This window comes from Helobdella robusta, assembly GCF_000326865.2.
Source record: "Helobdella robusta unplaced genomic scaffold HELROscaffold_1, whole genome shotgun sequence".
NCBI classification, from domain to species: Eukaryota; Metazoa; Annelida; class Clitellata; order Rhynchobdellida; family Glossiphoniidae; genus Helobdella; species Helobdella robusta.
Window position 1 is genome coordinate 10,231,090 of NW_008703570.1, and position 14,498 is coordinate 10,245,587.

At 33.4% G+C, this 14,498-nt stretch overlaps 2 protein-coding genes across 2 annotated transcripts in view; both read left to right on the forward strand.

The window, feature by feature from the left end:
• The first annotated feature begins 1,200 nt into the window (after positions 1-1,200).
• On the forward strand, positions 1,201-12,787 carry HELRODRAFT_93534 (hypothetical protein). Its single transcript, XM_009011348.1, has 15 exons — positions 1,201-1,230; positions 3,274-3,370; positions 3,700-3,750; positions 4,874-4,980; positions 5,170-5,221; positions 7,780-7,921; positions 8,237-8,318; positions 8,997-9,065; positions 9,351-9,449; positions 9,602-9,663; positions 9,849-9,962; positions 10,342-10,467; positions 10,742-10,816; positions 11,065-11,176; positions 11,769-12,787. Exons 2-15 carry the CDS (start codon positions 3,274-3,276, stop codon positions 11,970-11,972), a joined length of 1,392 nt encoding a protein of 463 aa, XP_009009596.1. The 5' UTR covers positions 1,201-1,230; the 3' UTR covers positions 11,973-12,787.
• The window catches only part of HELRODRAFT_159466 (hypothetical protein), a gene marked incomplete at both ends in the record, with an annotated part of 8,149 nt that continues 6,426 nt past the window's right edge, over positions 12,776-14,498 (forward strand). The window contains 3 exons of the mRNA XM_009011349.1: positions 12,776-12,891; positions 13,383-13,478; positions 14,202-14,295. Of these exons, the coding sequence (XP_009009597.1) occupies positions 12,776-12,891; positions 13,383-13,478; positions 14,202-14,295 (306 nt within the window). The remainder of the gene's footprint in view (positions 12,892-13,382; positions 13,479-14,201; positions 14,296-14,498) is intronic.

Below are 14,498 nucleotides of genomic sequence, written 5' to 3' on the forward strand. Positions count from 1 at the left end.
GATAATATAACAATGTTAACCCTGATGATGATGACAATGAGGATATATATGTAAGTACATATATATATATATATATATATATATATATATATATATATATATATATATATATATATATATATATATATATATATATATATATATATATATATATATATATATATATATATATATATCACTCAGCGCTCACCATTCAATACGTGAGATTGGAACATACATTCTTGGTGAAAACATGTTAGACAATTGTTCGGACGTGGATACATCATCTTCATCATCATCGTCGTCGTCGTCATCTTCATCATCATCGTCGTCGTCATCATCGTCGTCAACGTCATCACTATCATCACCGTCAACATCAACACTATCATCATCATCATCATCTTTATCACTGTCATCATCAACATGTATCATATTGTCTCGATCGATGAAGATCTGACTAAAAACGGTTTGTTGAAATGAAAATCAAAATGATTAAAGTATAGAATTGAATAATGAAAATTTTTTGCCGAATAACATCTTGCTAACAAACAATTGTTTATTTTTCTTAAAAATGTTTGCATTTTTGTATACAGAGCTATTACATCAGATTGGTTGATTAGTGATGTTACAACGGAATGATTTGACACAACACAATTTAATTCTGGCAAAAAAAAACTCTCAAATGGCAAAACTAACAAAGACAATCAAATCACTATAGAAAAAATAACAGGAAAGAAGAAACGTGTAACAAATGTTTCAATCCCAATCTATCAACACCTGGAATGTATCAATCATCACAGGTCATCAGGAGAGTGAACAACAATCGGACCGAATACCACAGTTATAGATGATATCAATGATTATTAACAAACTTGAATGGTATCGTCTACATTAAAAGAACAAACACCACGAACCACAGAAACGTTTAACCGCAAATAATCGATCACAGAATTATATAAGCGACGACGACAAAGGGATGTAATATAGTATCAAAAACATTAACAGTATCATACAAATGCACCAAATAAATGATCAATCAACATATCAATCAAATAATCAACTAGCAATCAATCAATAGAGAACGAGAAATAAATTAGCCAATCAGCAAGGATAAAAATCCGACACAAAATCAGCCAACCAATGGCGTCCCTTCTAAAAGCTCCAGGCCTGAGTACCAGCCAATCAAATGGAGGTCTCTCAATGATAGCCAATAAGAAGTGTGAAACACCCAACGACATTGTATACAGGAAGGTTCGTTCTATGGATTTTAACCCTTCATGTAACCAATTATATTATTATTATAATTAAAAGTAGTAGTAGTAGTAGTAGTAGTAGTAGTAGTAGTAGTAGTAGTAGTAACAGTAGAAGTAGAAGAATTAGCTACAGTAGTAGTAGTAGTAGTAGTAGTAGTAGTAGTAGTAGTAGTAGTAGTAGTAGTAGTAGTAGTAGTAGTAGTGGTGTAGTGGTTGGTAATGCAAGATAGAATTTAATGTGAGAGCATACAGGGAGTTTGTATATCATGTAGAAAGTTAGTAATATTAAATATCAGGATGATTACTTCAGTTACACTGCAGATAAAACTATAGTCTAGAACAACTGTCGTTTCATTGTAACAGAGAAGATGGTGTACAATGGTGTTTTTTTACATAGGTACGCACATACATACATAGGTACATGCATACATACACACGCATGCATTTATAAATATTTACAAAAAGCATGCAAATATGCGATATGAAAAATATTTAATTTAAAGAAAATATTTACGAAACCACGCATACAATTAGATACAAACATTCAATAAGATACAAAAATATGCATGTGCATGCATACAATTAAAAACAAATACACAACTACATACAATCGCATACAAACACACGCATACAAATTTTAAAACACAAGCAAAAAATTTATGAAGAGCATATGGCAACATAAAAAAAATGCATATAAAACACGAGCCTTGCACAGACGCACAATATTGGAACAGACATCATCGCATACAAACAAAGGTCTATAAACATGCAGGCACACACACGCACACACACACTAGACACACACATACATACGCATACAAACAAGCCAACCACACATAATTATACGTGCACACAAGTGCATTACAAACTTACAGTGTATACATATATACCACACTCAAATAAATTTAACAAATATGTACAAAACTCAAAAGCAAAAACGATCACACACACACAAACAAACGAACAAACACGTACACACATCTACACAAACAGACCCATACACTTTGGTGATTTGAAATTCTTGATTCAATTATTGCTTACGATTCTGTTCTTTCATTTGTTTGTACATCTGTTTGTTCATTTGTTTGCTCATTTGTTGTTCATTTGTTTGTTCATTTGTCTTTTTTCCGTTCTAAAATATTCTAGAGGTACGTAAGTGTGATTATTTACATTTTGTTCTTTCATTTATTGAAATCTTATTACATCGGTCTATTTTCATTCGTTCGTTAATCCATTTGTTCATTCATTCATTCAGTCAATCATTCATTCTTTTATTCATTCATTCCCTCGTTCACTTATTTGAACGACCTCCATTCATTCCTTCCAAAAATCATTCGTTTATTTATCTGTACATTTATTTATTTATCTATCTATTCCTTCGTTCGTTCATTCACTTAATCGATCGCTCTTTCATCCTGAGACCATTCAGTCATTCATTTATTCATTCATTCAGACATTCTTTTTGTCTCCTCAATCAATCAATAACATCCTCAGATAGCAGGCATAAACAGCTGATAATGATGGTGAAGATGATGATGACGACGATAATTATGATGATGATGATAATGATATTGACTATTACGATGATGATGATGATGACTATGATGATGATGGCTATGATGACGATGATGATGACGACGACGAGAATGATGATGGAAATTTGTTCATTACTTTTAACCAGCTAACAAACTCTATTGGAAAATATTAAAATTATTAAAACCATAAACTGTTAGCACTATTATTACAAATATAATTATTATCGTTAGTGTAATCATTTCATCATCACCATTTCCATCATCATTATCAATATTAATTATTATAACGACAATAAATAATATAATTATGGTTAATGCCTTATTACCATAATGTTTTAACATATTACCATAATTATCAATATTATAGCCATTATTATTATTATTATTACATATATAATTACCATTATTATTAAACCATTATATTATAATAGTATAATACTAATTAAATTATTATTAATATTATTATTATTCTGCCATCGCTTTTATCATCATCACAATCTAAAAAGATGGAGACTTTTTTGGCCAAAATGCAGCAGAGTGAAACAGGAGTGCCAATACGTAACGTTAAATACTTCATCACAAAGATACCCAGCGTATTTTCAGGTACTTGCTTTCGGTTTCCTTTTTGTATTTGTATTGTTATTATTATTTTTGCCTTTATTATTATTCATTATTATTATTAATTATTGTTATTCCTACTAATTTTATAGGAAATAAATAGCAAGTGTTTGTCTGTATGTGTGTGTGTGTGTGTGTGTGTGTGTGTGTGTGTGTGTGTGTGTGTGTGTGTGTGTGTGTGTGCTACTGAATCCATTACTATGTGCGATTGTATGGGTTGGGTATGTGTCATTATTTTTTTAAGGTTTGTTATTCTTATTTCATTATTATTATTATTATTTATATTATTATAAATTTATATCATTCACTACCAGGCGTCGACTTGACATCATGGATCCTGCGATGTTTGGACGTGGACGACACACGTAAATGAATGAATGAATGAATGAATGAATGAATGAATGAATGAATGAATGAATGATTGGTGGACACGTCTGGCCAGGGTTTTTAACAAACAATACTCTCAAATTCTATCGCCAATAACAATACAATACCGGCTTCAAAATGCTTGTACAAAAAGCTGCTTGTAGAAACTTATTTTCTACAACAATACCGTTTTTTAAACGGTTCTACATAAAAGCGGATCTCTTATTATTTTATCCATAACAACGCATTCGGTAGTTTATGCTTAAAAGTGGAAATGAATGCGAAACAATAAATTGTTTGAATCATCATAACTTTATGAAATAAAAATATCAATTTTCTTCATTTTTTTTCATAAAGTTGTTGCCAACAAATGAAATGTTTGTGGAAATATTTTTTTAAAGTAACTGCTTTTTAAAAGTTGAAAAATTTGAAAAATTTTTTTAAAGTAATTTCTTTCTAAAAGTTGAAAAAATTGTTGATTAGAAGGTTGAGCAGTTTTTTTGGCATTTTTTCAAATCCCTCAAAAAATGTTGTTGTTTCAAGCTATACAGGACAACGGTTACAAAAATTTTTTTAAAAACAAGCATGCAAAAAACAGTATACATAACTTAACTTAAGTTCCGAATTTACCTAAAATTGAAATAAGCATTAATAAAAATATATCCGCTTGGCAATCAAATGTATCAGTATCGAGTATCAACGATCTCCAGTTAGATACTCAGTATCAAAATTATTGCCAATTTTGAAAAAGTATTGCCGATACAATATCGGCGATGCCAATTCTTCCATATTAACCACCATGCTTCTATTTGTTCCACGGAGAAATAAAATTGTTATTAATTGTTGTTTCAAAATGTGGCATCACTTCTGCTGTTGATATTTTGTAATGTCCGATAGATTTAATCATGTTGTTTCAACTGTTTGTTAATTCATTTATCCTATCATCAATTCGTTTATTCATTCATTCATTTATCTAACCATCAATTCATTCGTTCAACTGTCTACCCATTATTATTCATTTATCCAATTATTCATTTACTTATTTGTTTAACTGTCCATCCAACTTTCTGTCCATTCATTCATCTATATATCCATCCATTTTTCCATCCATCCACCAATCAGAAGAGGCGCTGCACCTTGCTCAAATGATGACCTCACACGGCTACATCTTCCCCATCGACGACCACATACTCATGTTCAAAAATGATAACACTTACTACAGATTCCAAGTGAGAGTGAGTGAGTGAGAAAGAAAAAAACACAGAGAAAGAGAGAGAGAGAGAGAGAGAGAGAGAGAGAGAGAGAGAGAAATTTAAAAGAAAGTTAAAACAATTATAAAGAAATAATATATATATATATATATATATATATATATATCATCATCATCTTCCTCGTCCTCAACATCATCATCATGGCAGACACCTTGCTTTTGGCCCAGCATGAATTCGGAACCGGATGATCAGGATTATGGTTAGGATTGATGGAGAAGATGATGACGTTGATGATGGTGACGTTGATGTTGGTGATAATGTTGATGATGATGGTGACGAAGATGATGATGATGACGATATTGAGAATGATGATGATGATGATAATAATACAAATAAAAACTAGAATGATGATGATAGTGATGATGGTGATGATGATGGTTATGTCGTTTGAATTTTGAAATGTCTTTTCTTTGTTTTCGCAATCTTTAATAGCAGAATCATTAGTGTTGGTGTTTGAAAAATTCTCACACACTCCCTACTTCTCTATCTCTCTCTCTCTCTCTCTCTCTCTCTCTCTCTCTGTCTCTCTCTTTCTTTCTTTCTTTCTCTTTCACACACACACAACTTGTCACACACACTCACACACACACTAACACGAACACACGTAATATTTATATATATATTTATATATATATAGTAATTCAATATTATTTGCATATATTCCTTTTAATACCTGTTTATATATTTATAGAATTTTGTGTGTAAATACAAATTGAATTTATTCAATTTCACAAACAATATGGGAATGAATAAATATGGGAGTGAACAACATGGGAATGAACAACATGGGAATGAACAACATGGGAGTGAACAACATGGGAGTGAACAGCATGCGTGTACATGTGCGTGTGCATAATCACGTATGCTGAAAGTTAGAAGAATAACTAATAAAACATCAGACAAGCCTGCATGGACACATCTATAAATAGAAACATACATACATGAACGCAAACAAACACGTGCACAAACATGTAAGCAAGCATACAGGCACACGTACAAACACATGAAGATGTTGAGAAAAAAACCAACGTATACATAGAGACAAACAATTGTACAAGTAGATAGGCATACACACAAACCCACAAACACACAAACATACAAACATACAAACCTAAATACATACATCATACATTGGAACCAGCAACATCACCAGCCTAGCTGTGCTCTCCGTCTTGCAGCTTCCAGATGTACACACACATACAAACAAACATATGCATACAATCATACAAACATACATACATGCACACTTGAAAACATAACCACATACATACGAACACACGTAAACATTAACTTACAAACATGCATACAATACAAACAAACACATGCATACGTAACTGCAAACAAACATTCATGCGTACATGATAAAATAAATACAAACGCATACGAAAATGGGCGCATTTATACAATTAAAAAGACACATACACATAAACATACAAAGCACGAGCAAGCGTAAACACGTTGGCCTAAAATGACGAACAGGAAATACATTCAAACACCAAACACATATAAATTTATAAACAAATCCTCACAAGCTTAGGTAGGTAGGTAGGTAGGGGGTGAGTTAGGCAGGTAGGTAGGTAGGGAGAGATGTAGGTAGGTAGGTAGGTAGGTAGGTAGGTAGGTAGGTAGGTAGGTAGGTAGGTAGGTAGGTAGGTAGGTAGGTAGGTAGGTAGGTAGGTAGGTAGGTAGGTAGGTAGGTAGGTAGGTAGGTAGGTAGGTAGGTAGGTAGGTAGGTAGGTAGGTAGGTAGGTAGGTAGGTAGGTAGGTAGGTAGGTAGGTAGGTAGGTAGGTAGGTAGGTAGGTAGGTAGGTAGGTAGGTAGGTAGGTAGGTAGGTAGGTAGGTAGGTAGGTAGGTGTAGGCAGGTCTGTTGGTGAATTCACGCATTGAAACATTTAAACAAATGTGGCAACGTTAATACAAGCAGGCAGGCAAACGTTAGCACACGCAAACACATATTTAGCCATCTAGATATGCTCACATACAATAGAGTATTATATACATGTGCACATACGCACGCACACACACACGCACAAAGAAACCAAATAGATAAAAAACGAAATAGGCGCATTTGTGGCGTTCAAACGTGCTAAAAATACCTGCAACCATGTACTGAGACGCATTTTAACAATTGTTGACGCACGCAAACGCGCAGAGACGCCCATTAAATCTTGCAAACACGTTTTTTATGAACAAGTGTTTACGTATGCACACACACGCACACCAACATGCACGCACATGTATACGTGCACATACACGCGCAAATATGCACATACGCACAGAGGCACCAACGTAGAAAGACCGGTCACCAGTCGCAGAACACTTCAGAAATATCCTTCAAAAGAACGGCTTCAAAAAAATTGTATTGCCGACTGCAACAATAATTACGAGAGGACAATGCATGACAACCATGCAAACCATAATAACACAAAGTAATAATAATAATAAAATAATAATATTATAAAATCATATTAATAACAACAATCCACCCAGCAGTATCAATAATCGAATCGGGACAAAAAATGCATCGTCAGAATATATTTAAACAATTTCGTTAACATTGGAAGAATATTAATCTATCGACATTAACACAAAACACAGCAGCATGAATAGCAAGCAACAACCAGTTTAACAAGAAACAGTGCACATCTTAAACACATACATTCACACACACATACATACACATACACACACACATCATTTACGATAAACATCACACACACATCAGATAAACATACAGACACCACACACACACACAGCCGTGTACTTATGCAAGCGAACCATGCTGGGCAAACAGCGTTTGGAGTTGGCTGATTTTGAAGCTGAGAACCTTTCAAGACTTCAGAAGACGTTTGCCAGAAAATGGGAGTTCATATGCATGCAAGCTGACGCTCAAGCCAGGTTCGTTCGTTGTCTTTCTGACTGACTGTCTGACTGAGTGTCTCTATGTTTTCTTGTTTGTTTTTTTGTTTGTTTTTCTATCTGTTTCTGGCTCTATGTTTTTTAATGAATCAATATACCTCTAAAAATATATATCAAATTAGCGAACGAACATTTCTTTATGTCATCAGAATAATCGTCATCATACTTTCTGCCTTCATTACTCATCATCAACACTCTCATCACTATCATCTTCATCGTCATAATCACCACCATCATTATTATCATCATCATCATTTTGTCATAATTATTATCATCACCATCGACCCCATCCAGACTAGACAAGAAGCGAGACAAGTCAGACAGACAGGTGATAGATAGCCAGGAGAGGGCCTTCTGGGACGTGCACAGACCTCCGGTGCAAATTATTATTCATGTTTATTCTTCTTCTTGCCATTGATGTCATCATCATCATCATCGTCCTCATCTCCAAACTTCCTAATTGTTCTCTATAACTTATGTTATCGTCGTCACCATCATCCTAATCTCAAAACATCATTACAAGATTATCATTTTCATCATCTTCACAATTATCATCTCCATCACAAAATCGCTAGTACGATGCATGCACGCACACGCGCCATTACATGACCAGATTAACCAAATGAACAATTGTGCTAGATATTTTTCAACTCTCTTTTTTTCTCAACCGCATTTTCATCTTAATTCCATGAAATCAAGTTACATCATTCATATATCTCAATTATTTCTCTATTTTATTATCATCGTTATTATGTCACGTGTGTAGGTTGTGTGTGTGTGTGTGTGTGTGTGTGTGTGCAAGCCGTGTATGTTGTATGTGCGTGTGTGTGTGTATGTGTGTTTTATCACATCACATAATATCATATCCAAACAGTTAGTGATATAAGAAGCATACGACTTACTTTGGAAATAAACATCAAGCGTAACGGCCTTACAAATGCATCATACATACAACCAAATTAATTAATTAATTAATAAATACATACAACCATTTGCTTTAATCGTGTTATGATTAGTTTGACCTAATAACACCACAAACGTCTTTGACATACAGCCTGGTTGCGTCAATACGACTGAAGTGGACATCGCCAAGACGTGCAGGATGACCAATCGCATTAGAGTTGTCTACAAGGTAATTAGGTCAGGTCGTTAACTGGCTATAATATAATTAATTGGGTCAGTCATGAATGAGTTGTTTGAGTCATATTATTATTTATTTGATAGCTTTTCAATTATAAAAATCGTTAAAGTTTAAATTTAAGTTTAGTAGAAGTCGTTTATAAGTTATTTTTAAATAAGAAGTTTTAAAAAACATGAAAAATACATGAAAATGTCAATAGTATGATTTTATATAACCACACCATCATAACAACAAACAAACAATAATGATGACGTCATATTAAAAAAGCCCGCCTACAACGTTTTCGGTGGCTCCATATCTCCAAACGTCCTCGAGAGAGATAATAAAGGTGCCGAAGAGAGAACCATTGAAGATTTAACACTTGAAGTTAGATATTGCATCTATCACAATTCATTCACCAATTAATTAATTTTAATACTAAATTGTGATATTAAAGAATTAGCATTTCAATTATAGCCATAATATTAATTATAATCATAATTATAATTATAATATTTATTATAATTATATTACAAAAGGTCAACCAGTTGCGGGTTTTAATGGACAGAAGTAGAATAAAAATATCTAAAGCTGCTGACGTGTTAGTGATGTCGAAAAATGAGTGGATGGATTAATGAACGAATAAAGGGATGAAAAAAAATGAATGAATGAAAAAATTAATTAATTAATTAATAAACGATAAGTGATTTAATAATTAACTGATTGATTCACTGATTGGTTGATTGATTGATTAATTGATTGACTGATTGATTGACTGATTTACAGTTACATAGCATACAGCGAACAATACAAAGACTACGACCTCTTCATAAACAACACTGATCTCATCAATCCCTGGCTCACTGACAACTGTGAATATTGGGACGATGAATCCACCCTGTTCGTCTATTACAATGTTCATTGAATTATCACAAAATTTTAATTATCTAAGTCAGAAATTTCTTCCGTAGAGACTTGAAAGTTTAGGATAAATTAATTCTACAAAAATTTCGAGAAAATGTTTTGCGGGGACTGAAGCCTTGAAACTTTTTTTCATCTGCGTCTCTGTTTTGTTCGTTTAATTATCTGTTATTTGATTTATTTTATAAGCAATCATTTGGAAAATAATTTTTCTGATCGGTAAACTAAGCGATCAATCAATCAATCAATTAAACTCTGCAAACACATATGTAATAATCAATCAACCAACCGACCAACCAACTAACCAACTAACTAACCCTTCAACCAATCGACTGACCATCCGACCGACCAACTCCAGAAAGGACGTCCCCCAGAGGCGCGTACGCAAATGGAGTTTCAGCATTCGAGAACTGCTGAAGGATGTGGCGGGTAGGGATCATTTCATGCTCTTCCTCGAAAAAGAATTTAGCGCCGAAAATTTAAGGTCGTCATCATGACCACGGGATGGTGATGATGATCGTTATAATGATACTTTGAAGATGATGATAATGATGTTGATGATACAATGGAACGGTGATGATGAAGTATGTTTGTAGCAGTATTTGGTATACCATTTAAATACTGATTTTGACCAAGTACTTGCAAAGCATTTAAATACTAGACATTTGAGTTTTTGAATATAACAACATGACTGGATATGACGCTGGTACGGTGATTGTGATTATGAAAATGGATTAGTTTATTTTTATCCTCAACAGATTTTGGGAAGCATGCCAGATTTTACACAAAATTTCAGAATCGAGAGTCAAACAGACTGTGCGCAACATCTATAGGCACGTTGCTCCACCTCGTCTATATTCACCTCCCCTCCATGTCATCACTCTCTCGTGGACATCGTCAGCATCATCGATATCATCATTTTCAAATATTCACCAATTTATTTTCATCATCATCACATCATACTCAACAAACGACAAACGAATAAATATCACATCCCCCAAATCACATTACATCACATCAAATAACATCACCTCCTATCACACCACATCCAATTCTACCACATCCCACCGCATCACCTCAGTGAGTTCCTGGACACCACAGCCAGTGATCCGGTGAACATTGACTGTCGTGTGGCGGAGATTGTACGTCGCAAGATGGCGTCCCCTGATAGATACTGCTTCGAGGAGGCAGAAGTAAGAATTCTACCCTCTCTCTCTTTAGAAAAAACCTTCATAGAAACAAGTTTAAACTTTGTTTGATTGTTTTGTTTCGTCCGAAAAGGATTCATAGTCTAACTTTAGTTTAAGCCACTGGAGTAGAGTGGTTAGATCAGAGTGAGAAAACACCTGATGGAATGAGAGGTGCTTAGTTGGAAAGAGACAGCAGCTGCTTAGTAAATGATGTTTTGTTCAATAAAAATTAGATAAGCGTGTATTCGGTAAATTAGCACTTTCCGTGACGTATCGACATGATTAGAAGCTGGAGCCAGTACACTTGGCGAGAACATTGCAGGTGTCACCAAAAAGCGATGGAAAAATCAAGGTTCAGCCATAGACAGTCCTAAAACACAGGAATGGGATTTGATGGTTTAAAGATATGTTTGGCGCTTGCTCATGGGAACATTTTATGGATAAGTACAACTCTTATGGATGAGAATGAAGTTAGGTGACAGATGAAACTTTTTTTATAAATGCAGAAATGATGATGAATATACTTTTTCACAAATATCATTCAATAGAATTTTTCATAGAATAAGCTATAATGCACTTTGTTTGCGGCCGCCAGGACCAGATCCTACAGCTGATGAAAAATGACAGTTACAACCGCTACATTAGATCCGACATGTACAAAGAATTTCTACTCACTGCAAAGAAAAAGGTTTGTTGTGGCATGGCAGCACCACCTATGCACGTACGCGCACACGCATCTACGCACGTAAACATGCACACAAACACGCGAACACACGCAAAAACACACGCACAACACTAGCGGATGTCACTTACGCAAAGAAAACAGAACCACAAGCAGACGCGCACACAGGGGGACGCAATGCGTACTTATTAATATATTATTACGCATCTCCTGCACACAAACAGCTGTAAATACCTAACACACATACACGAACATTCATTGCACACTTATATACACACAAATCAACACACATCTACAAACACAAATCTACACACACACACACACCTTGAAACACCCACATAAACATACATATGCACAAAGCAGCAGAGCAAAAAAAGATTCACTAGTGACGTCAGAAGGTTTCGTGAACTGACGTCATCCAAGAGTCAACCGAACGTCACAAATACTAACATTGAGTCTTCCTGATGATGATGGTGATGGTGATTATAAAGATGAGGATGATGACAAAACCTAATAATTTTGAGATTAATCTGTGATAAGCTTGCTTTCGATAATAGATTGCGATTGTGACAATGTTGATGAAGCTACAGCTGCTGCTGCTGCTGATGATGAAAATGATGATGAAAATGATGACGATGATATTGATGAAGGTGTTGATTAAATAACTAGTGGAACATCTTAAACAATAATTAAAGCAAATAATTATAACGTTATCGTCGACCAACTGATAAAATTTATTTTACTGAAATGAGATTAACTTAAATAATTGAAATAATAAATATATAAATAACTATTTATATCAAAATATAAAATAGACAAAATATTTTTATTTAAGAAATTGTTTAAATTAGAATAAACTCAAACTACGTACAATTATCGATCGTTACGTAACACGTGTAATTATTATTTTTTTAAATAAAATGCAAAATGCAGCCGATGTGTTTCTGCGTTCCATGACTTACGACCTCAAGACCACCCCCTTGTTCAAGAGAGTTATGCGCCATGCTCACATAGCCAGAAAATTACATTTTCGAATGTTTTTTAAATAATTTGAAATATTTTTTTTCTTTTATTTCATCTGTAGTTGGGCTCATTGTGGTAACAAAAGATCGTTCGTTCTCTTCATTTGTTGTCGACATGAACATACATCATCATCGTTCGTGACGTCACTCGATGCATGAAACGTCATTGAGGTTTTGAAAATACAACGAATTTAATAAAACTTAAAATTTTTCTACATTTAAATTTTATGTTTAAAAAATCATTTAATCAACATAAGATAACTTATTTATTTTTGAGACGAATTGATAAATCAAAAACGCTAAAGTGCTGCAAGCAGAAAAGAAGTATGGTTTCGCCTTAGTGCACTAAAGCAACTTAGTAAAAGAAATTAATACAAAATTCAAACCTCAAAATGTTATGAATGAGTGTTTTGTTTGTAAAGGTTATAAGAGGCTTCATTATGCGTACACGTTACCAATCCTTTTTTCGGTTACAATTTTCATATTTTAACATTTTTCATTTTAGAAAAATACTGATTTATTTGGTAACCGAGCAAGAAATATCTGTAGAAGTCCTAAAATTTTCTGGAATTTTTATTTATACTCATGTCACACTGTTATAGTAAGAAACAACTTTGTGAGACAAAATTTTTTTCAAAATTCACTTTAGTAAAAGCGAGCAAAACAAAATGTACAAGCAAATCACTAAACACAACGACTGATTGATTGGAAAGAAGATGTGCAACATGACAGATGAAGGAATTTTAAAGAGACGTTGTACACAACTAGACATATGCATAATCAATATTATTATCTTTAAATCATCACAAATTAGTTGATATTTCAGTGAATACATATTTCGATATAACTTTGTATGTCTGATATCGTCTTAAGTTGAAGGTGCTTGAGTGCTGATTCGGAGTGACCTGGTTTGTATGCAAAATACATTTTTTTATAATAAAAACTCTTAATTTCTAGTTAATAGCGTAAAAATCTAATAATGTAACTGCTTTAAATGATTTATGCATAATTTTTTCATAGAACCTTTAGTTTTTAAAAGTATTTTTCTTCAACCATTTAACTAATTTAATTGACAAATCCGGAAAAATAAACAAATAATGGGATTTTTGTTTTCGTTTCATACCGGACGGCACTTTTTTTTTAAATTTGTCTGATTTATTTTTGATAATCAAAATGGAATAATATTAATTCCATTTAAATATTCACTCAACTATATAATTTTTTAAATAAATTTGTGATTACGTAAAAAAAATTGAAAGCAATTCCGAATTAAATTTAAAATTGAAATAACAATTGTTGAATTGTAAAATATGAAGTTGAACAGCATTTTGTTTCACTTCACATGGACCTTCTTGGGGACGATAATTTTGTCTGGTGGAGCTTCAGGAATTTCCGATTCCGCAGTTGGACTGATTGACGTAAGTTGGGAAAGCGGTTTCCTTCTTCTCTGATTACCTTCACCACTTCCTTCATTTTGTGTCCTCTTCTGTTTCATGATAAACATTTTATTATTGTTGTTCAATAATTAATAGACTAATAATTTATCCTTTATATATATTTATTTATTTATTTTTATGGTTAACAATAAAATAATTAATTATAAAATTATTAGGTGGGACAT